Source organism: Heterodontus francisci, chromosome 5, assembly GCF_036365525.1.
Source record: "Heterodontus francisci isolate sHetFra1 chromosome 5, sHetFra1.hap1, whole genome shotgun sequence".
Taxonomy (NCBI): domain Eukaryota; kingdom Metazoa; phylum Chordata; class Chondrichthyes; order Heterodontiformes; family Heterodontidae; genus Heterodontus; species Heterodontus francisci.
Window position 1 is genome coordinate 57,969,298 of NC_090375.1, and position 18,697 is coordinate 57,987,994.

Here is an 18,697-nt window from a genome sequence, read left to right on the forward strand (position 1 = left end):
TGGGCGCACCATGGAGGCCTGCTGGGAAAAGAGGAGGAACATGCGACACTGGCAAGCAGCATAGGATGGGACAGGTGGGGTGGAAAGCTGGCACGACCAAAGTACGTTGAAACTTAGCAATCAGTTCCCTCTATGAGGGCTTGATTTTCTTAATGCTGCCGACAAACTTCTGGGGAGGTGCAAAGCCTTGGAGGGGGTACAGAGCAGAATTACCAGAGTGATAGCAAGGATGAGGGACTTCAGTCATGCGGAGAGACTAGTCAAGCTGGGATTGTTCTCCTTCGGGCAGAGAAGGTTAAGGCACTTCTAATATTTCAAAATTTTGATGGGTAACCAGAAGACACAGATTTAAGATAATTGGCAAAACAGCGAGTTTTTATGATCTTATCATAGTTATGATATATTTTATGCAGTGGAAAGGGCAGTGGAAGCAGATTCAATAGTAACTTTCAAATGGGAATTGAATAAATACTTGAAAAGGAAAAATTTGAAGGGCTGTGAGGAAACATCAGGAGAATAGGACTAATTGGACTGCTCACCCCGACCCACACTCCGATCCCCCACGACCCACACACCGATCTCCCCAGACCCACACTCCAATTCCCCACCGACCCACACTCCAATTCCCCCCGACCCACTTTCCGATCCCCCCGGATCCACAGTCCGATCTCTCCATCCCTTCTCTATACTCCCTGGCTGCGGCTTTCCAGTGCAGGACTTTCTGCCCAACAACCTGCCAGCATCCCAATCTGGATGGCTAATGACTGGAAAACAAATTCAAATGAGGGTGCGCTGTTAAATCTGTTATGGCATCCACGATACCCTCATTTCAGGTTTAATAGCCACTATGACCAACCCCTCCCCCGCCAGTAAGAAATGGCTGTCTATGAAACTTTTTAAAAAGTAATTGAATATTATAGAAGTAGCTCTTTCTCTTATTAAGAAAGATTCCATAGCAGTCTACCAAGCCCTGATAGACACAGGACAGCGTAGGCCTGTTATCTCTGGCATAGACATGACTCTAGCACAGGCTCTGAAACAAGACATTCCTAAAGCTGATAAGATTGAGTCTCGAATCCTCTCCAGACAAGTGTCTGGCAGAAGTTTACCAATGGTACTGAGTAATCGATAAGCCACAAGGTGACTTCAAGGGGCAGAGTGATGGCACGGGAGGGGTTTACTTTTAGTACCTGTCACTTGATCATTCAGCAATTGGAATCGAACAAGTGGTGATCCAGATGGGACGTGACTAGGTTGTGAACTCTTTTTGGGAGAAAGAATTGCAAGATTAGTGAGTCTAGCCAACATTCGCCCCAGGAGAGGAACCTTATTGGAATGTGAAGACCCTAATGGACTCACCAGTGATCAAGGCACTTGCAAGAAAATAGATGTAGTATAATTATGTCGTCCAAAGACATCAAACTAATCTTTGAGGAAAAGTTACATAAGTGCTGCAAGAGAAGATGAGTGCTTCCCATCTAGGACTAATACAGGAAGTATATAGCCTGCGTTAGACTGTAAACTGCTGCCCGAATTTATGGCTTTAGTTTGCATAAACTTGCTCTGACTTTGTCTCAATAAAGTTGTTTCACAACTGAACTTTCGTCACATCCAATCCCGTTGTGAGTAAGGGGTAAAATCCTCACAGATTGACTCCTGACAACACACCTCCCCCTCATTCCTATATATATCGGACCATTGCCTTCAATTCTGGGCACCATGTGTTCGGAAGGATGTCAACGCCTTAGACAGGGTGCAGAAGAGATTTTTCTAGAATAGTATCGGGGATGAGGGACTTCAGTTATGTGAGAGACTGGAGAAGCTGGCAACTTAGAGAAGAGAAGGTTAAGAGGAGATATGATAAACGTGTTCAAAATCATGAAGGGAATCATGATAGAAGAACTAAGGGGGAAATGTTTCCAGCTGCAAAAGGGCCAGTTATCACAGAACACAGATTTAGGATAATTAGCAAAAGAATCAGAAGGGCGATGAGAAGAATTTCTTTAGCACAGCAATTTGTTATGATCTGGAAGCATTGCCTGAAATGGTGGTGGAAGCAGATTCAATAGTAACTTTCAAAAGTGAATCGGATAAATACTTGAAGAGGGAAAATTTTCAGTAAAGAGCAGGGGAGTGGAACTAATTGGACAGCTATTTCAAAGAGCCAGCACAGATACGATGGTTCAAATGGCCTCCTTCTGTGCTGTATGACTCTATGGTAAACCATGCAATGACTGCACTGTATGCAAACCAGTAAAATATATTTTTAAACCATGTGTTGACAAGAAAGCTTGGCTTCCAACATAGTGCCTCAAGCCCATCATACCTCGAAGGCCGGGAATGTCCCGGGAGCTTTTATCTAACGGTGGCTGTGGATTTGATTGATTGCCTGGGTTGGCTGAGGAGGAATCAGCTGCGAAATGGGGTCTGTCAGTCATTCCCAAATCTCGTATCGCTCGAGGAAATGATTGACAGTGATGTGACGTATTGGCGTAAGGGGGAAATATGAAGATTCCCAGTGACTTTTTTGGGAGCGGTGGGGGGGTGGCTGCAGAGGGCAGGGTTGGGAAGTCCACATGATGGAAATAACACCCCAAGGCATACCCCTACAGGGCTCTGAACATCCTGCTTTTTGCAGATCCTTTGTTCTTTTGCAATCCTGCTCTCTTTCCAATGATGAATCTAACCATATGCTCCACACAGGGAAAATGCGTCTGGCAGAGCCTCACCACGGGCCTTGATGCCGAGAAGGCCCAGTCCGATATTGCCAATGGCGGTGAGGCCTAGACTCACCAGTCAGGGGAAACATCCTATCTACATCTACCCTGTCACGCCCTGTAAGAATTTTGTAAATTTCAATGAGATCATCCTTCATTCTTCAAAACACTAGAGAATACAGGCCCAGGTTCCTCAATCTCTCCTTATAAGACAATCCCACCATCCCAGGGATTAGTCTGGTGAACCTCTGTTGCACTCCCTCTATGGGAAGTATATCCTTCCTTAGAGGAGGAGACAAAAATTGTATACAATACATCAGGTGCGGTCTCACCAAGGTTCTATACAATTGCAGTAAAACATCTTTACTCCTGTACTCAAATCCCCTTGCGGTGAGGCCAACATATTATTTGCTTTCCTAATTGCTTGCTGCACCTGCATGCTAGGTTTTAGTGACTCATGAATGAGGAAACCCAGCATCAGAACAATGCTGAAAGGTCACAGACCTGAAACGTTAACTCTGATTCTCTCTTCACAGATGCGGCCTGACCTACTGAGTATTTCCAGCACTTTCTCTTTTTATTTCAGATTTCCAGCATCTGCAGTATTTTGCTTTTATTATGTAGATTGTTAACAGCTGTGGCCCCAGCACTGATCCTTGCGGTACCCCACTAGTAACAGCCTGCCATCCTGAGAATGACCCATTTACTCCTACTCTCTGCTTTCTGTCTGTTAACCAATTCTTAATCCATAGCAGTATATTACCCCCAATTCCATGTGCTCTAATTTTGTTTACTAACCTCCTGTGTGGAACCTTATCAAAAGCCTTCTGAAAATCCAAATACACCACATCCACTGGTTCTCCTTTATCTATGCTTTTTTTATTTCTTTCATCAGATGTGGGCTTCACTGGCAAGCCCAGCATTTGTTGCCCATCCCTAATTGCCTTGCTAGGCCATTTCAGAGGGCAGTTAAGAGTCAACCACATTGCTGTTGGTCTGGAGTCACATGCAAGTCAGACTAAGTAAGGATGACAGATTTCCTTCCCTAAAGGACATTAGTGAACCAGATGGGTTTTTACGATACTATGACTGAGATTAGCTTTCAATTCCTGATTTAACAAGCATTATCCTCAAAAAACTCCAAAGGGTTTGTCCAACATGATTTCCCTTTCATAAATCCATGTTGATTCTGCCTAATCATATCATTATTTTCTAAGTGTCTAGTTATCACATCCTTTAAAATAGATTCTAACATTTTCCCTACTACTGATGTCAAACTAACAGGTCTGTAGTTCCCTGTTTTCTCCCTTCCTCCTTTCTTAAATAGTGGGGTTACATTTGCTACTTTCCAGACTGCAAGAACCTTTCCAGAATATATAGAATTTTGACAATGACAACACAACGACATATATATAAACGACATAGATGACTATGTGGGGGGTAGGATCAGTAAGTTCTTGGATGACGCAAAGATTGGCCGAGTGGTTAACAGTGAGGTTGAGTGTCTTGGGTTACAGGAAGATATAGACGGGAAGGTCAAATGGACAGAAAAGTGGCAGATGGAATTTAACCCTGAAAAGTGTGAGGTGATACACTTTGGAAGGAGTAATGTGACATGGAAGTAGTCAATGAATGGCCTGACACTGGGAAGTTCTGAGGAACAAAGGGACCTTGGCGTGTTTGTCCAGAGATCCCTGAAGGCAGAAGGGCAGGTTAATAGGGTGGTGAAAAAGGCATATGGGACACATGCCTTTATCAATCGAGGCATAGATTACAAAAGCAGGGAGGTCATGTTGGAGTTGAAAAGAACTTTGGTAAGGCCACAGCTGGAGTACTGTGTGCAATTCTGGTCGCCACATTATAGGAAGGATGTGATGGCACTGGAGGGGGTGCAGAGGTGATTCACCAGGATGGTGCCTGGGATGGAACACTTAAGCTATGAAGAGAGGTTGGATAGGCTTGGGTTGTTTTCGCTGGAGCAGAGAAGACTGAGGGGTGACCTGATCGAGGTGTACAAGATTATGAGGGGCATGGACAGGGTGGATAGGGAGCAGCTGTTCCCCTTAGTTGAAGGGTCAGTTACTAGGGGACACAAGTTTAAGGTGAGGGGCAGGCGATTTAAGGGGAATTTGAGTAAGACCTTTTTTACCCAGAGGGTGGTGGCAGTCTGGAATGCACTACCTGGGAGGGTGGTAGAGGCGGGTTGCCTCACATCCTTTAAAAAGTGCCTGGATGAGCACTTGGCATGTCATAACATTCAAGGCTATGGGCCAAGTGCTGGCAAATGGGATTAGGTAGACAGGTCAGGTGTCTTTAATGCATCGGTGCAGACTCGATGGGCCGAAGGGCCTCTTCTGCGCTGTATTATTCTGTGATTCTGTGACATAACCACCAATACATCCACTTTCTCTATAGCCACCTCCTTCAACACTCTGGGATGTAGCTCATCTGGTCAAGGGGATTTATCAACCTTCAATCTTAATTCGAGGAACTATCTCTTCATTAATACTAATTTCTTTCAGTTCCTGATTTTTACAAGTCCCTTGGTTCCCTAGTAATTCTGTGAGATTTTCTGTATCTGCCTCCATGAAGACAGACATAAAGCAATTGTTTAGTCTCTCTGCCATTTCCCTATTCTCCATTATACATTTATTTTCATTCGTCCTTTTTTTTATATATATTCATTCATGCGATGTGGGCGATGCTGGCCAGGCCAGCATTTATTGCCCATCCCTAATTGCCCTTGAGAAGGTGGTGTGCTGCCTTCTTGAACTGCTGCAGTCCATTTGGGGTAGGTAAACCCACAGTGCTGTTAGGAAGGGAGTTCCAGGATTTTGACCCAGCGACAGTGAAGGAACGGCAATATAGTTCCAAGTCAGGATGGTGTGTGACTTGGAGGGGAACTTTCAGGTGGTGGTGTTCCCATGTATTTGCTGTCCTTGTCCTTCTAGTTGGTAGAGGTCGCGGGTTTGGAAGGTGCTGTCTAAGGAGCCTTGGTGCATTGCTGCAGTGTATCTTGTAGATGGTACACATTGCTGCCAATGTGCGTCGGTGGTGGAGGGAGTGAATGTTTGGAGATGGGGTGCCAATCAAGCGGGCTGCTTTGTCCTGGATGGTGTCGAGCTTCCTGAGTGTTGTTGGAGCTGCACCCATCCAGGCAAGTGGAGAGTATTCCATCACACTCCTGACTTGTGCCTTGTAGATGGTGGACAGGCTTTGGGGAGTCAGGAGGTGAGTTACTCGCCTCAGGATTCCTAGCCTCTGACCTGCTCTTGTAGCCACGGTATTTATATGGCTATTCCAGTTCAGTTTATGGTCAATGGTAACCCCTAGGATGTTGATAGTGGGGGATTCAGCGATGGTAATGCTGTTGAATGTCAAGGGGAGATGGTTCGATTCTCTCTTGTTGGAGATGGTCATTGCCTGGCAGTTGTGTGGCGCGAATGTTACTTGCCACTTATCAACCCAAGCCTGGATATTGTCCAGGTCTTGCGGCATTTCTACACGGACTGCTTCAGTGTCTGAGGAGTCACGAATGGTGCTGAACATTGTGAAATCATCAGCGAACATCCCCACTTCTGACCTTATGATTGAAGGAAGGTCATTGATGAAGCAGCTGAAGATGGTTGGGCCGAGGAGACTACCCTGAAGAACTCCTGCAGTGATGCCCTGGAGCTCAGATGATTGACCTCCAACAACCACAACCATCTTCCTTTGTGGTAGGTATGACTCCAGCCAGTGGAGGGTTTTCCCCCTGATTCCCATTGACCTCAGTTTTGCTAGGGCTCCTTGATGCCATACTCGATCAAATGCTGCCTTGATGTCAAGGGCAATCACTCTCACCTCACCTCTTGAATTCAGCCCTTTTGTCCATGTTTGAACTGAGGCTGTAATGAGGTCAGGAGCTGAGTGATCCTGGCGGAACCCAAACTGAGCGTCACTAAGCAGGTTATTGCTAAGCAAGTGCTGCTTGATGCACTGTTGATGACACCTTCCATCACTTTACTGATGATAAAGAGTAAGCTGATGGGGCGGTAATTGGCCGGGTTGGATTTGTCCTGCTTTTTGTGTACAGGACATACCTGGGCAATTTTCCACATTGCAGGGTAGATGCCATTGTTGTAGCGGTACTGGAACAGCTTGGCTAGGGACGCGGCAAGATCTGGAGCACAGGTCTTCAGTACTATTGCCGGAATATTGTCAGGGCCCATAGCTTTTGCAGTGTCAAGTGCCTTGATATCACGCAGAGTGAATTGAATTGGCTGAAGTCTGGCATCTGTGATGCTGGGGACTTCAGGAGGAGGCCAAGATGGATCATCAACTCGGCACTTCTGGCTGAAGATTGTTGCAAATGCTTCAGCCTTATCTTTTGCACTGATGTGCTGGGATCCCCCATCATTGAGGATGGGGATATTTGTGGAGCCACCTCCTCCAGTTAGTTGTTTAATTGTCCACCACCATTCACGGCTGGATGTGGCAGGACTGCAGAGCTTAGATCTGATCCGTTGGTTATGGGATCACTTAGCTCTATCGCATGCTGCTTACGCAGTTTGGCACGCAGATAGTCCTGTGTTGTAGCTTCACCAGGTTGACACCTCATTTTGAGGTATGCCTGGTGCTGCTCCTGGCATGCCCTCCTGCACTCTTCATTGAACCAGGGTTGGTCTCCTGGCTTGATGGTAATGGTAGAGTGGGGGATATGCCAGGCCATGAGGTTACAGATTGTGGTTGAGTACAATTCTGCAGCTGCTGATGGCCCACAGCGCCTCATGGATGCCCAGTTTTGCATTGCGAGATCTGTTCGAAATCTATCCCATTTAGCAGGGTGATAGTGCCACACAACACGACGGACGGTATCCTCAATGTGAAGGCGGCACTTCGTCTCCACAAGGACTGTGCTTTGGTCACTCCTACCAATACAGTCATCGACAGAAGCATCTGCAGCAGGCACATTGGTGAGGACGAGGTCAAGTATGTTTTCCTTCATGTTGGTTCCCCCACCACCTGCTGCAGTCCCAGTCTAGCAGCTATGTCCTTTAGGACGCGCCAGCTCGGTCAGTAGTGGTGCTACTGAGCCATTCTTGGTGATGGACATTGAAGTCCCCCACCCAGAGCACATTTTGTGCCCTTGTCATCCTCAGTGCTTCCTCCAAGTGGTGTTCAACATGGTGGAGTACTGAGTCATCAGCTGAGGGAGGGCGGTAGGTGGTAATCAGTAGGAGGTTACCTTGCCCATGTTTGACCTGATGCCATGAGACTTCATGGGGTCCGGAGTTGATGTTGAGGACTCCCAGGGCAACTCCCTCCCTACTGTATACCACTGTGCCACCACCTCTGCTGGGTCTGTCCTGCCAGTGGGATAGGACATACCCGGGGATGGTGATGGCAAAGTCTGGGACATTGTCTGTCAGGTATGATTCCGTGAGTATGACTATGTCAGGCTGTTGCTTGACTAGTCTGTGGGACAGCTCTCCCAACTTTGGCACAAGCCCCCAGATGTTAGTAAGGAGGACTTTGTAGGGTCGACAGGGCTGGGTTTGCCTTTGCCGTTTCCGGTGCATAGGTCGATGCCCGGTGGTCCATCCAGTTTCATTCCTTTTTATTAACTTCGTAGCAGTTAGGTACAACTGAGTGGCTTGCTAGGCCATTTCAGAGGGCATGTAAGAGTTAACCACATTGCTGTGGGTCTGGAGTCACATGTAGGCCAGACCAGGTCAGGACAGCAGATTTCCTTCCCTAAAGGACATGAGTGAACCAGATGGGTTTTTACAACAATTGACAATGGTTCCTGGGATGTGGGCATCGCTGGCTAGGCCAGCATTTATTGCCCATCCCTAATCGCCCTTGAGAAGGTGGTGGTGAGCTGCCTCCGTGAACCATTGCAGTCCTTGGGGTGTAGGTACGCCCACAGTGCTGTTAGGAAGGGAGTTCCAGGATTTTGACCCAGCGACAGTGAAGGAACAGCGATATAGTTCCAAGTCAGGATGATGTGTGGCATGGAGGGGAACTTGCAGGTGGTGGTGTTCCCATGCATCTGCTGCCCTTGTCCTTCTAGTTGCCAGAGGTCATGGGTTTGGCAAGTGCTGTCGACAGAGTCTTGGTGAGTTGCTGTAGTGCATCTTGTAGATGGTACACACTGGTACCACTGTTCAGTGGTGGAGGGAGTGAATCTTGAAGGTCGTGGATGGGATGCCGATCAAGCGAGCTGCTTTGTCCTGGATGGTGTCAAGCTTATTGAGTGTTGTTGGAGCTGCACCCATCTAGGAAAGTGAAGAGTATTCCATCACTCTTCTGACTTGTGCCTTGTCGATGGTGGACAGACATTGGGGAGTCAGGAGGTGAGTTACTCACTGCAGAATTCCCAACCTCTGACCTGCTCTTGTAGCCACAGCATTTATGTGACTGGACCAATTCAGTTTCTGGTCACTGGTAACCCCCTTTGCTGGATTCTAAATTGCTCCCAATCCTCGGGCTTAGTACTTTTTCTGGCAACCTTATAAGCAATCTTTAACTTCTTTTGTTAGCCACGGTTGATTCATCTTTCCTGTTGGGTTTTTGTGTCTTAGAGGAATATATATCTGTTGCAGACCATGTAATGCTTCTTTAAATACTAGCCATTGCCTGTCTACTGTCAAATCTCTTAGTACATTTTCCCAATCCACCATAGCCAACTTGCCCCTCATACCTTCACAGTTTCCTTCGTTCAGATTTAAGATCCTAGTTTCAGAATGAAACTTAATGTTTCACTTTGAAACTTAATGTAAAATTCTATCATATTATGGTCGCTATTTCCCAAAGGCTCCTTTTACAGCAAGGTTATTAATTAGCTCTTTCTCATTACATAATGCTAAATCTAAAATAGCCCAATCTCTAGTTGGTTTTTCAATGCACTTCTGCAGAAACTCATCTCATACACAAAGTAGAGTGGAGAATGTGGGTGTCGCTCCCACTCCCTCTGGCATGCTCTGCAAATGCTCTACCATTTGAGCTAATTCCCCAGAAAGACAACATGAACAAAAGAAAACAGTCATGCTGTTTGAGATAGATGAGAAAGAAATTGATCAACAGAGAGCAAGCAATATGGAGAGAGACAGGGATAAAGCAGATTGAGGAAAGAGCAATGAAAACAAGAAATGCTGGAACCACTCAGCAGGTCTGGCAGCATCTGTGAAAAGAGAAGCAGAGTTAACGTTTCGGGTCAGTGACCCTTCCTCAGAACTCACTGACCCGAAACGTTAACTCTGCTTCTCTTTTCACAGATGCTGCTAGACCTGCTGAGTGGTTCCAGCATTTCTTGTTTTTATTTCAGATTTCCAGCATCCACAGTATTTTGCTTTTATTTTCGTGAGGAAAGAGCAGTTTGTTTAAAATCTTTACCTTACCCCAGCCTATTAAGGTGAAGCCCCAGAGATACTTCTTATCAGAGAAAAAGGTCATGAAGATGAGGCTATGTAGATAGAGGCCTTCCACCAGAATCCAGTAGTAATTAGTAGCCAGGAAGTAAAGGAAAATTGTGACAGCCACCTTGCAGCCAATCTGGAAGACAGTAAGGAAAAACATATCAACACAGCCATAGGCCAGAGTTACTGACAGCTCTAAAACCTTGACAGAAAGTTATAATGATCCGTTAGGGTCATAGGTTGGTGACAAATAGGATGGCAACAATGTGAGATCCTTGTCAGTCCACACACCCTTTCCCCATATAAACATTTTGAGACAGTCCTACATGTGAGGACCAGCACTTAAAAGGTTCTTGTTCTCAAACCCAATCTTTATCTCTGTATTTCACCCACTTCCAGTCAACGTTTCATGAAGAAATCAATACATAAACAGCAACTATCACTGTACAGCAAATGTGAGTTAATGTTCTGACATTCCAACTCTTCTCCAACACCTGAGAGCAAATTCTGGAAAGGTCGTTTGGGGAGTGGAGTTAATTTGCAGTGAGCTGGTTGTAGATACTCTGGTAGCTACTTAGATTACTAAAGTCCTAAGGCTGGTGATATCAGTTAAACTGTGAAACATAGGTTCAAAATGAGCCCAGTCTGCTGGGATGAGAGTCTCTTCTATCAGTTATCTGCAAAGGTCCTGTATGGAATGAGATCGTACCATCTGAACAGTACACATGTGTCCAGAGTCCAAAACTCCCATTAGCTACAACTGGAAAAGCTCACTCAAGGAGTCTTGCTTTTTATACTCATTCTTAGGAAGTGGACGTTGCTGGCAAGGCTGCCACTTATTGAACCCATTCCTGGCATCATCCTGGTGAAACTACACTCTGTAGCTCTCTATGGCTTTAATGGCCTTTTGTATAATAGGGTTCCCAAAACTGCATAGTAATCTACTGTGGCCTAACCATTGCCTTTTATAAATTGCCTGCAAAACTTGAATCCATAGCACTGTTGCCAACAACGCCATGGAAGTTGGAGGCTCTCTGAGTGGGTCATGTAATACCTCCAGCCATTTCCAGCATTGCTTGTACAGGACCCCATGCTGGGAAGGGTGCTCACACAAGCGCCCCCTGCATGCGTTGGAAGTCTCCCAATTAGTGCTGTGATGATGCCAAACAGCCGCACTGGCTGATTTGGCGCACTATTTACAAACTGGGAACATGCAGGGCCATTCAACACATTCACTGGTCGCTCACCGAAGAACATGAGTTCAGATGCAAGAGGGTCCCAGTATTTACATTATTTAAAGCTTCAGGCACCCAACTTGCAGGTAAAGAAATTGAGAATGGCTTATGCTGTTACGTCTCTGTAAGTATTGTGGAGTGTTTTTGGAGGTTTAGTGGTGAGTTGCTGGATTTTGCAGGAAATGTTGCTGCATCCTCATGGGAAAGGCAGAGGATTTGGTGACCTGTCCATATAAAGGCTGCGACAGGTATGGGGGCTGCAGTTGCAGAGCCTCTGGGTCTGCAGCACAACAGCGAGATGGAACATGTAAATAACGAAGCCTTGGATAAGGTACTGAAGGGTAATGATGACTGTGGAACTGGAAGGTAATGATGGCTATGGAACTGTTGCCCCTTCAATTTCCCTCACTCCAGGAAGGGAAGGGAGGGAGTGAGAGTTCATAAGAAACAATGTGGGATTGCGAGAACAGAAAAAGGATTAGTAGTAAACGAGTGTTTTGAATTTAAGAAGTGCCTTACAAAAAAGGTGTCACTTACATACTGAGACTTGTCTTGAGATGGAGGAGCATCAGTTATGGATTTCAGATCCTCCAGGTCAACTCCTTCCAGATCTAAGAACGCTGTCTCTGAGTACAGCACCGCATCCTTCACAAAGATACTGATAGCTCGGAGCATGAAAGACACAAAGAGATGGATGTGGATGTAGTTCCTGGTACAGTGTAGGCGTCTGTGAGGAAATGGCAACACGCAAACAAAAGTTAGTGGAGGTCAATCCACTTGAAGGAAGCCAGACGAGAACCCTAAAAATGGAGCCAGCGCCTGCGCACAGGCACTTGATGCCATTGCCAGCGTCGAACAGGCCGCCCCCTCCGCCTGATTAGGGGGGTGGGCCGGCCTGTTACGGCTATTTAAATACGGGCCGCCATTCTTTTCACCTGCTGCCAAGAGCGGCGGTGGGCTCTTGCTGTGTGCAAATTGGCTGCTACATTTTTTACATTAAACAGTGACTAAACTTCAAAAAACTAATGAATTAACTGTAAAGTGCTTTGAGAGGTCCTGAGGTCATGAAAGGAGCTATATATAGACTTTCTTGGATAGTCCTCTTGCCTCAAAATTATAAAGTTGCGGGTTCAATGCTCTACTCCAGGCCATGAGCACTTAATCTAGGCTGATACTTCAAGCAATACCAAGGGAGAACTAGACTGTTAGTAATGCCATCTCCCAGGTGAGATGTTAAACCTGCCCTGTCATGTGAATGTAAAAGATTCCATGGCACTGTTCAAAGAGGAGCAAGGAAGTGTACTGGCCAACACTACTTCCTCAAACATCACCATGAAACAAATCAAATGCAGGTTAAATAGTAATTTATCTTTTTTTTTTATTCATTCGTGGGACGTGGGCATCACTGGCTAGGCCAGCATTTATTGCCCATTCCTAATTGCCCTTGAGAAGGTGATGATGAACTGCCTTCTTGAACCGCTGCAGTCCATGTGGGGTAGGTACACCTACAGTGCTGTAGGAAGGGATTTCCAGGATTTTGAGAAGGTGAAAGTGAAGGAACGTCGATATAGTTCCAAGTCAGGATGGTGTGTGGCTTGGAGGGGAGCTTGCAGGTGGTGGTGTTCCCATGTATGTGCTGCCCTTGTCCTTCTAGGTGGTAGAGGGTTTGGAAGGTGCTGTCTAAGAGCCTTGGTGTTGCTGCAGTGCATCTTGCAGATGGTACACACTGCTGTCACTGTGCATTGGTGGTAGAAGGAGTGAATGTTTGTGGATGGGGAGCCAATCAAGTGGGCTGCTTTGTCCTGGAGCAACAGCACTGAGAGACAGACAGGGGGAATAAAAGATCGGCTCAGAGAGTGAGAGCACAGTGAGACCGACGAGGAGGAAAAAAGAGTGGCCCAGGAAGTGAGAGCACAGTGAGACCGGCAGGGAGGTTAAAAGAGTAGCTCAGAGAGTGAGAGCACAGTGAGACCGACAAGGAGGATAAAAGAATAGCCCGGGGAGTGACAGCACAGTAAGATCGGCAGGGAGAATAAAAGCTCTGCGGAGGGGTCAGAGTGGACTCACCACATTCGAAAAAAAATAATCAAAGTTGAAGTCACAGGAAAGCAGGTAAATGATGGGTTAGTGAGTATTTATGTCTCATTTTCTATCTCTGAACTAGGCCATTCTTTCAAATTAGGAGCTGGGAAATTAAAACTTCAATCAGGGTGAGTATAGCAGCGACACAATTAGTAAGAGTTTTATACAGAGCAGGTCGAGAGGTATTAATTAAAATTAATAGCTTAAACAAGGTACTAACTAGATTCTAAAAGAGGGAATAAGGATATTTTGTGTCGATCAGGATGGGCAGCTGAGTCCTGTCGCTTGCAATTCCTGCACCATGTGGGATCTTCAGGACACTTCATGTGGTCTTGGGGGAGCACGTATGTAGGAAGTGTCTCCAGCTGCTTCAGCTCGAGCTCCGGATTTCCGAGCTTGAGGGGCTGCAGGAGTCACTGCGGAGCGTCAGGGAGGATGAGAGTTTCCTGGATCGGGCATTCCAGGAGGTGGTCACCCTCCTGTGCAGGCAGTGAGAGTTGAGGATAGTAGGTGGCCATCTGGAAGAGTAGGAAGAGGCAGGAGGTACAGGAGTCTTCGGGGTGTGTGCCACTCTCAAACCGATATTCACCATTGGAGACTGCTGGAAGTGGCGAAACCAATGGACAAGGGATTGCATAGGAGGAAGCAACAAAGTGTAGCAATGCAGTCGCTGTAGGAAATTCCATAGTTAGGGGGACAGACAAGCATTTCTGTAACCGTCATCGTGACTCCCACATGGTGAGTACCCTCCGTGCTGCCAGAGAGTGTGCAGAATATTCTGCAGGGGGAGTGAGCCAGAAGTTGTGGTACACCTTGGGACCAACGACATAGAGAAGGCAAGTATTGAGGTCCTACAGTCAGATTTTCAGTAGCTAGGGAGGAAGTTAATAAGTAGACGTCAAAGTAGTAATCTTGGCAGTAATCACTAATGAGAGTAGAATTAGGAAGATAGGGAGGATCAATGTGTGGCTTAAGGCATGACGCAGGAGGGAGGGCTTCAGGTTCTTGGGGCATTGGGACCAGTTTGGGGGCAGGAGACACCTATTCAAAAAGGTAGCACCTCAATAGGACTGGGACCAATATCCTCACATGGAGGTTTACTAGTGTGGTTGGGGAGGGTTGAAACTAAATTGGCAGGGGGATGGGCACCAGCATATTGAAGTAGAGAAGAGGAATAAGGTGCACAATGTGAGAGTGTCGGATAGTGCTAGAGAAGGGAGCAGTACCATATTGGATAGGAGCAGACTAAGAAGGACTTCTAGGAAGACAATTCACAGTGCATGTATGTAAGCACACAAAGTGTGGTGAATAAGGTCGGTGAGCTACAAACACATATAGTCATGTGGGAATATGATGCAGTGGCAATAACTGAAACATAGACATAGAAACATAGAAAATAGGAGCAGGAGTAGTCTTTTCGGCCCTTCGACCCTGCTCCACCATTCATTATGATCATGGCTGATCATCCAACTCAGTAACTTGTTCCTGCTTTCGCCCCATACCCTTTGATCCCTTTAGACCCAAGAGCTATATCTAACTCCTTGTTGAAAACATACAATGTTTTGGCCTCAACTGTTTTCTGTGGTAGCAAATTCCACAGGCTCCCCACTCTCTGGGTGAAGAGATTTCTCCTCATCTCAGTCCTGAAAGGTTTACTCCGTATCCTTAGACTATGACCCCTGGTTCTGGACTCCCCCACCATCGGGAACATCCTTCCTGCATCTACCCTGTCAAGTCCTGTTAGAATTTTGTAGGTTTCTATGAGATCCCCCCTCACTCTTCTGAACACCAGCGAATATAATCCTAACCGACTCAATCGCTCCTCATACGTCAGTCCTGCCATCCCAGGAATCAGTCTGGTAAACCTTCGCTGCACTCCCTCTATAGCAATAACATCCTTCCTCAGATAAGGAGACCAAAATTGCACACAATATTAGAGGTATGGCCTCACCAAGGCCCTGTATAATTGCAGCAAGACATCCCTGCTACTGTACTCGAATCCTCTCGCTATGAAGGCCAACATAACATTTGCCTTTTTTACCGCCTGGTCTCGCTGCATATTCCCCTCTCTCAGTTTATAGCTGTTCAGATAATAATCTGCCTTCCTGTTTTTGCTACCAAAGTGGATAACCTCACATTTATCCACATTATACTGCATCTGCCATGCATTAGCCCATTCACTCAACTTGTCCAAATCACCCTGAAGCCTCTGCATCCTCCTCACAACTCACCCTCCCACCCAGTTTTGTGTCATCTGCAAATTTGGAGATATTACATTTAGGTCCCTCATCTAAATCATTAATATATATTATGAAAAGCTGGGGTCTCTGCGGTACCCCACTAGTCACTGCCTGCTATTTGGAAAAAGACACATTTATCCCTACTCTTTGTTTCCTGTTTGCCAACCAATTTTCTATCCATCGCAATACACTACCTCCAATCCCATGCGCTTAAATTTGACACACTAACCTCTTATGTGGGAATTTGTCGCAAGCCTTCTGAAAGTCCAAATAAACCACATCCACTGGCTCCCCCTCATCAACTCTAGTAGTTACATCCTCGAAGAATTCTCGTAGATTTGTCAAGCATGATTTCCCTTTTATAAATCTGCGCTGATTCTGCCTGATTCTACCACTGTTCTCCAAGTGCTCAGCTATACAATCTTTGATAATGGACTCGAGAATTTTCCCCACTACCAACGTCAGGCTGACTGGTCTATAATTCCCTGCTTTCTCTCTACCTCCCTTTTTAAATCGTGGGGTTACATTAGCTACTCTCCAATCTGTAGGAATCGTTCCAGAGTCTATAGAATCTTTAAAGATGACCACCAATGCATCCATTATTTTGAGAGCCACTTCCTTAAGTACTCTGGGATGCATACCATCAGGCCCTGGGGATTTATCTGCCCTCAATCCCATTAATTTCCCCAACACCATTTTTCTACTAATACTGATTTCCTTCAGTTCCTCTCTCTCACTAAGCCCTGTGTTCCCCAACATTTCTGGTATGATATTTGAGTCCTCCTTTGTGAAGAACCAAAGTATGCATTTAGTTAGTCAGCCATTTCTTTGTTCCCCATAATAAATTCCCCTGTTTCTGACTGTAAGGGAGCTATATTTGTCTTCACCAATCTTTTTCTCTTCACATACCGATAGAAACTTTTACAGACCATTTTTATGTTCCCCACAAGCTTGCTCTTGTGCTCTATTTTCCGCCTCTTAATCAATCCCTTGGTCCCCCTTTGCTGAATTCGAAACTGCTCCCAATCCTCAGGTCTGTTGTTTTTTTCTGGTGGATTTATATGCCTCTTCCTTGGATCTAATGCTACCTCTAATTTCCCTTGTAAGCCATGGTTTGGCTACCTTTCACATTTTACTTTTGCGCCAAACAGGGATAAACAATTGTTGCAGTTCATCCATGTGCTCTTTAAATGTTTGCCATTGCCTATCCACCATCATCCCTTTAAGTAACGTTTCCCAATCTGTCATAGCCAACTCACACCTCATACCTTCATAGTTTCCTTTACTAAGATTCAGGACCCTAGTCTCAGAATCAACCATGTCACTCTCCATCTTGATGAAGAATTCTATCATATTATGGTCGCTCATCCCCAAGGGGTCTCGCACCACTAGATTGTCAATTATTCCTCTCTCATTACACAATACCCAGTCTAGGATGGCCTGTTCTCTAGTTGGTTCCTCAATGTATTGGTCCAGAAAACCATCCCGCATACAGTCCAAGAATTCCTCCTCTACAGTATTGTGACTAATTTGATTTGCCCAATCTATATGCAGATTAAATTACAGATGTTCCTTTATCGCATGCATCTCTAATTTTCTGTTTAACGCCATTCCCAACATCACTGCGGCTTGGGGGTCTATATACAACCCCCACTTACATTTTTTGCCCCTTAGTGTTTCTCAGCTCTACCCATACAGATTCCACATCATCAGAGCTAACATCTTTCCTCACTATTGCGTTAATTTCCTCTTTAACCAGCAATACAACTCCACCACCTTTTGCTTTTTGTCTGAATACTGAATACCCCTGGATGTTTATTTCCCATCCCTGGTCACCTTGCAGCCATGTCTCCAACTATATCATACCCGTTTACATCTATTTGCGCGATTAATTCATCCACTTCATTGCGAATGCTCTGCACGTTAAGGCACAAAGCCTTAAGGCTTGTCTTTTTAACATTACTTGTCCCCTTCCCACTATTTTTCACTGTGGCCCTGTTTGATTCTGGCCCTTGATTTCTCTGCCTATCACTTTTCTTATTCCTCTTACTGTCTTTTGTTCTTGTCTTTGACCCCCCCTCCTCAAGGATACAAAGTGTGCAGAAGAGATAAGGAAGGAGAAAAGGGAGGTAGGGTGGCAGCACTGATTAGGGAAGACATTGTAGTGTTGGAAACAGGGGATGTTCTTGAGAGGAGTCAAAGACAGAATCCATTTGTTTAGAGTTGAGAAGAAAAAAGATGATCACACTACTGAGGGTATTCTATAGGCCTCCAAATAGTAAGAGAGAGATAGAGGAGCCAATCTGCAGGGAAATCACAGAGATGTGCAAGAACTATAGAGTGATGATATTGGGGGACTTTAATTACCCAAATAGCGATTGGGATAGTATTAGAGTAAAGGATAAGGACAGGGTGGAATTACTGAAATGTGTTCAGTATGTTCTCAGTCCAACTAGGAAGGAGGCATTGCTGGATCTGGTGCTGGAAATGAGGTGGTCCAAGTGGACCAAGTGTCTATGGGGGAACACTTGGGTAAGAGTGATCAGTGTATCATAAGATTTAGACTAGTAATGGAGAATAACAAAGAAAAATCTAAAGCAGAACATCTAAATACAAAGAGGGGTAATTTCAATGGGATGACAAGGGATCTTCCCAGGGTAAAATGGAACAAAAGACTGACTGACAGGAAAATCTGTAACTGACAATGGGTGATCTTTAAGGAGAAGATGTTTCAGGTACAAGCTCGGTACATTCTAACAAGAGCAAAAGGTGGGGAACCAAAGCCAGGACTCCTTAGATGACGAGGGAGATAGAGAATATGATGAAACAAAAACAGAGGGTGTTCGATGCATGACAGATGAATTCTTCAAGTGAGATCCAAGCCAAATACAATAATTTGAGCGGGGAGGTGACAAAGACTGGCAAAGAGAGAATATAAGAATAGAATGGCAGTCAACATAAAAGGGAACCCAAAAATCTTCAAGTGGCATGTAAATAGTAAGCGGGTAGTAAGAGACAAGGTG

General features: G+C 45.5%; 1 protein-coding gene across 1 annotated transcript in view; it reads right to left on the reverse strand.

Moving 5' to 3' along the window:
- The window catches only part of LOC137369858 (parathyroid hormone/parathyroid hormone-related peptide receptor-like), a 173,973-nt gene that overhangs the window by 26,512 nt on the left and 128,764 nt on the right, over positions 1-18,697 (reverse strand). Inside the window, exons 6-7 of the mRNA XM_068031489.1 lie at positions 11,890-12,079; positions 10,100-10,253 (exon numbers count right to left, since the gene is read on the reverse strand). Coding sequence (XP_067887590.1) covers positions 10,100-10,253; positions 11,890-12,079 — 344 coding nt within the window. The remainder of the gene's footprint in view (positions 1-10,099; positions 10,254-11,889; positions 12,080-18,697) is intronic.